Source organism: Leptonychotes weddellii, chromosome 2 (genome assembly GCF_054177405.1).
Source record: "Leptonychotes weddellii isolate Sample4059 chromosome 2, ASM5417740v2, whole genome shotgun sequence".
NCBI classification, from domain to species: Eukaryota; Metazoa; Chordata; class Mammalia; order Carnivora; family Phocidae; genus Leptonychotes; species Leptonychotes weddellii.
Genome location: NC_138370.1, coordinates 125916070 through 125922047, shown reverse-complemented (window position 1 = coordinate 125922047; position 5978 = coordinate 125916070). Strand labels below are relative to the sequence as shown.

The following is a 5978-nucleotide window of genomic DNA, read 5'->3' as shown; positions in this document are numbered from 1 at the left end:
GATATAAAAAAATAACTTAAAGTTTATTATTAGACATCAGTGTCCAGAAATTTCATTAACTGCTCTCTTTTCAAGACATTTCCTATTAGCTATTTCCTTAGGCCCCAGTTTTTAAGTTTTTGGTCTTTTTTCTTCCCTATTGCTTACTCACATTCTTCTCTTCTTTTTATTTTTGAGCCCCTGTTCTGTTTGTTTGCAGAAACTAAAAATTTCTCTTGCTTCATTATGCAGAATAATTCAGCTATTATTAAATTATACCATTTTCTTCTAAATTCTTTCATGGGAAGCTTCACATATGCTTCCCAAGAGGCCCATAAATAATTTCCCTAAGCAAGTAACTACCTTTCCTGGTATGAATTATACCAGTCCTCTAGTATGTTAACATAACTTCAGTAATTTTCCTTCCTTCTATAGACAGAAATATTACTTTATTTTTCTCTTTTTTTTTAAGTTTTTTTTTTTTTTTAATTTCAATATGATTTCAGACCTCCAGAAAAGTTGCAGGAATAGTAGAAAAAATTCCTATATATACTTCACCAAGTTTCCCCACATATTAACAGTTTACCACATTTGCTTTATACTTTCTTTCCCTGTGTGTGTGTGTGTGTGTGTGTGTGTGTGTGTAATTTTTTTCTAAACCAGTTGAGAGTAAGATGGGGACATGATGAATCTTACATAAATACCTCAGCGTGTATATCCTAAAAACAAGGCCATTTATTTGTATAACCCAAGTACAATTATCAAAATTAGGCAAATAGCATTGATATACTATAACTGTCTAATGTACAGTCCTTATTCAGATTTTTCAAATTGGCCCAAGAATGTCCTTTTTAGAAAAATGAAATCTGAGATCATGTGTTTCATTTGGTTGTCATGTCTTTTCATCTGGAACAGTTCCCCAGTCTTTGTGTTTCATGACATTGACATTTTTGAAGTATGTTGTAGAATATCCCTCAGTCTGGGTTTGTCAGTATTTCCTCGTGATTAGATTCAGGTTGTGTGCTTCTGGCAGGAAGTGCAGAGGGATATGTTTTTCTGAATGGACCATATCAGGAGACACATGGTGTTGATTTGTCCCCTTGCTGGTATGGGAGATTTGTTTCTAATACCAATTTTTTCCTTAATGCTCATAACATGATTCTAATTAGTTATGATGTAATGCTTGGTAGGTTTTGCAGCTTCTTCATAAAGTCACTTCACTGTAGCCCTATTTCTTAAAAAACAAAAAATTAAGCTTCTTGCTTACAACGTTCTTTCTTTTTTTGTACCTATTGAAACCTTTTAAGGTTTACTTAAATTCCGTCTCCTCTTTGAGGTTCTTTTAGCTCACTCAGAGTAATTTTTTGTGAACTAAAATCTTATAATTATTGAATATAAAGGACCTAGCTTGAAGTCTGACATATTGTAGGCACTCATTAAATACTGCTTTTTTGCTTCTTTTCAACTTCTCATGTGACATCTCATGTATACTATATTTTAAATATTTATTTGCTTCATGTAATTTTAGATTTGAAAGGAAAATCAGTAATAAGCTAATCTCATTTTAGTTTACATGTGAAGAAATTGAGCAAAGAGAGGTTGTATAATATTCTTATGTTTAAAAGTTAAGTTTTAGCACTAGAACTTGTATCTAGAGTTCCTAGATTCTTAGGATTTTAAAATTGACCAGAGATTTTATTCCTTGGAGATATTATAAGGGCAAAGGGAAGGGTTTGGTCATTGTGGATCTAGGTTCCTGCCAGCCAATTCAACAAAACTTCCCTGGTTTTATCTGTTTTTACATTGGGTTCCCATGTTCGAATTCCTATTAAAAAAAAAAAAAGATTCTGCTACTAAAAAGAAAACAACAATTAAAAATTTGAAAACAATTGCTCTATTCCATATTAACCCAATGCACAAACACCCTGCCAGGAATCTATCTAATCTATACTTCAGAGCCCAGAAACAAGGAATTCACTGACTTTTCATTCAATAAATATTTGCTGAGTATTTTGCATGTACCAGGCATTTTGTAGGCATTGGACTACAAAGATAGAAAGACATGAATAGAAACTACTCTCACATAGCTGATAGATTTGACACTTAGAAAGTATTTCTTTATATTAAGTTGAATTCTGCTTATTTGTAATTCTCTCCTCAGGGTATACAAAGAAAAGTCAGTGGCTTAATCTACATAAAACTCTTAAATTTACTGAGGCAGGTTGATAGTATCCCAAGGCCCTTCAACTATTTTTTTTTTTTTTTGGTCTGACATTTTCTTTTCTTTAAAAAACAAAAACAAAAACAAACCATTTTTTTTAGAGCAGTTTTAGGTTTATGATAAAATTCAAAGGGAGGTACAGAGATTGCCTGTATAAGCCCCCTTCCTACACATGCATAGCCTCCTCCATTAGCAACATCCCTTACCAGAGTGGTACATTTCTACCAAGGATGAACTAACATGGACATATCATAATTAGTCCATAGTTTACCTTAGGGTTCGTTCTTGGTGTTGTACATTCAATGGGTTTGAACAGATGTATAATGACATATATCCATCATTATACTATCATACAGAATATTTTTACTGCCCTAAAAATCCCCTGTGCTCTGCCTATTCAACTCTCTTTCCCACCCCCTATCCCTGGTAATCACTGATTTTTTAAAACTGTATCCATAGTTTTGTCTTTCCAGAATGTCATATAGTTAGAATCACACAATATATACCCTTCTCAGATTGGCTTTTTTCACTTAGTAATATGAATTTAAAGTTTCTCTATGCTTTGTAGCTCATTTCTTTCTAGTATTGAATAACATTCCATTGTCTGGATACACCATAGTTTATTTATCCATTCACTTACTTAAAGGACATCTTGTTTGCTTCCAACTTTTGCAATTGTGAAAAAAGCTGCCATAAACATTCATGTGCAGACCTTTGTGTAGATATAAGTTTTTAACTCCTTCTGTAAATACCAAGAAACACCATTGCTATTTTGTATGGTACAAGTATGTTTAGTTGTGTAATAAACCACCAAACTGTCTTCCAAAGTGACAAAGTACAATTTTGCACTCCTACCAGCAATGAATGAGATTTCCTGTGACTCTGCATTTCGGCCAGCATTTGATATTGTCAGAGTTCCAGATTCTGGCCATTTTAATAGGTGCACAGTGGTATTTCATTGTTCTCTTTTGCCATTTCCTCGATGACATATGATGTGGAGCATCTTTTCTTTTCATGTTTATTTGTCCTCTGTATATCTTCTTTGGTTAGATGTCTGTTAAGGTTTGGCCCATTTTTTAATCAGGTTGTTTATTTTCTTATTATTGTGCTTTAAGTGTTCTTTGCATATTTTAGATAACAGTGTTTTATCAAATGTGTCTTTGCAAATATTTTCTCCCAGTCTGTGGCTTGTCTTCTCATTCTCTTGGCATTATTTTTTGTAGAGCAGTTTTTAATTTAAATGAAGTCATAGCTTATAATTTATTTCTTTCATGGATCATGTCTTCAGTGTTGTATCTAAAAATGCATCATTATAGCCAAGGTCACCTAGGTTTTCTTCTACATTACCTTCTAGGAATTTTATAGGTTTGCATTTTGCATTTATGTGTATGGTCCATTTTGAGTTACTTTTTGTAAAGGGTGTAAGGTTTACATTTAGGCTCATTTCTTTGCAGGTGGATGTCCAGTTGTTTTGGCACCATTTGTTGAAGAGTATTTTTGCTCCACTGTATTGCTTTTACTCCTTATCAAAGATCAGCTGACTATATTTGTGGGATTCTATTTCTGGGCTTTCTATTTTGTTCCATTGATGTACTTGTCTATTCTTCACCAATACCACAGTTTTCATTACTGTAGTCTTATAGTAAGTATTGAAGTTGGGTGGTTTCAATCCTCCAACTTTGCTCTGTCTCAATATTGTGTTGGCTATTCTGGGTCTTTGCCTATCCATATAAACTTTAGAATCAGTTAATTGAATTCATAAAATAACTTGTTGGGATTTTTATTGGAATTTCATTGAATCTATAGATCAGGCTGGGAATAACTGACATCTTGTGAGTCCTCCTATCCATGAACATGGAATACATCTCCATTTATTTCTTTGATTTAATGTGAGTTTTGAAGTTTTCCTTATTTATGTCTTGCATATATTTTGTTAGATTTATTCCTGTTTCTTTTAGGGGGTACAAATATAGATGGTATTATGTTTCTAATTTCCAATTCTACTTCCCATTGTTGGCATATAGGAAAGCAACCAACTTTTACATATTAACCTTGTATACTGCAACCTTGCTATAATTACTTATTAGTTTCAGGAGGGTTTTTTTTTTTTTTTTTTTTTTGGTCAATTCTTTCTGATTTTCTACAAAGAAAATCTTGTCATCTGTGAACAAAGACAGTTTTTTGGGTTTTTTTTTTTTTCAGTTTTTCATACAACTTTATTTTCTCCCTTCAACCATAATAATATGATATCCAAATTTTGTCTTAGCCGGAGGGTCTGTAAACACAGGCTTATCCAGCCCACTCACAGGCAAGGCAAATGTTGCTTCCTGAAATGGTCCCACCATGGAACCTCTGGTCATCCATGGTCCCACCATGGAACCTCTGGTCATCCAACCCAAGTTGCTCCCTTGCCTGGCTTTATCTTCACTATAGTATGTGGCCACTTCATTCAATCTCATTCCAGACTTCAACTTTTCCATGGCTTCCATGATTTTCCCATGTTTTTCACACAGAATGTGTCTGACCTTTACTGCATTGCCACCACCTTTGGGACCCTGAGCCTTCTTGTCAGAACTGTCACTCCCAGAGGATGCTCCCCCTTTCCCCCCTTTCCCGGAACCACTTTTTCCCTTGGGTGGCATCTTCCAAACCTGCAGCAGAACCCTCAACGGCCAACAGTTTTAAGTAATCGTTCTCAATCTATATACCTTTTATTGTCTTTTCTCACCTCGTTGAGTTTGCAAGGCCATCTAATACGATGTTGAAAAGGAGTGGTGAGAGAGAATATCCCTGTCTTGTACCTGATCTTAGCAGAAAAACTTTGAGTTTCTCACTATTAAGTATGTTAGCTGTAGGTTTTTTATATTTTTAGAAAGTTGAGAAAGTTCCCCTCTTTTCCTAGTTTACTGAGTTTTTGTTATTAATGGGTGATGGATTTTTGTCAAATGCATTTTCTGTATCTTTTGTTATGATCATGTGATTTTTAAAAAAGATTTTATTTATTTGAGAGAGAGAAAGAGAGTGAGTGAGTGCACAAGCAGGGGGGAGCAGTAGAGGGAAAAGCAGACTCTCCACTAAGCAGGGAGACTGACACAAGGATTAATCCCAGGATCCTGGGATCATGACCTGAGCCAAAGGCAGAAGCTTAATTGACTGAGCCACCCAGGTGCCCCTGATTTTTCTTTTTTAATCTATTGACATAATAGATTATATTAATAGATTTTTGAATGTTTAACCAACCTTGCCTACCTGGGATAAAACCCATTAGTTGTCATTCTTTTTTATATTTTTCTTGGATTTAATTTGCTAATATTTTGTTGAGGATTTTCATATCCTTATTCATGAGGGATATTGAGCTATAGTTTTTTTTTCTCTTATAATATCTTGTAATGTCTGGTTTTAATATTAGGGCAATTCTGGTCTCATGGGATGAGTTAGGAAGGATTCCCTCTGCTTCTATCCTCTGAAAGAGATTATAGGAAATTGACATAACTTCTTCCTTAAATCTTGGCCTGGTGGTTTCTTTTTTGGAATATTATTAATTCTTTATGTAGATTTGGGCTTTTGACCTATATTATTTTTCTTCCATCTAAAGAATTCCTTTTACTATTTATTGTAAGGCAGGCCTACTGGCAACAAATTTCTTTAACCTTTGCTTGTCTTTACTTTTCCTTCACTTTTAAAGGATAATTTTGCAGGAGACAGAATTCTAGGTTGGTGTTTTTTTTTTTCTCTCAACAGTTCAAATATTGCACTCCACTATTCTTGCTTGCATGGT

The 5978-nt window shown here is 34.1% G+C and overlaps 1 protein-coding gene across 1 annotated transcript; it reads right to left on the bottom strand.

The window, feature by feature from the left end:
• Positions 1-4386: 4386 nt before the first annotated feature.
• Positions 4387-4867, bottom strand: LOC102735133 (peptidyl-prolyl cis-trans isomerase NIMA-interacting 4). Its single transcript, XM_081813076.1, has 2 exons — positions 4581-4867; positions 4387-4550 (listed from the first exon to the last, which is right to left on the bottom strand). Exons 1-2 carry the CDS (start codon positions 4840-4842, stop codon positions 4417-4419), a joined length of 396 nt encoding a protein of 131 aa, XP_081669202.1. The 5' UTR covers positions 4843-4867; the 3' UTR covers positions 4387-4416.
• Positions 4868-5978: the final 1111 nt, after the last annotated feature.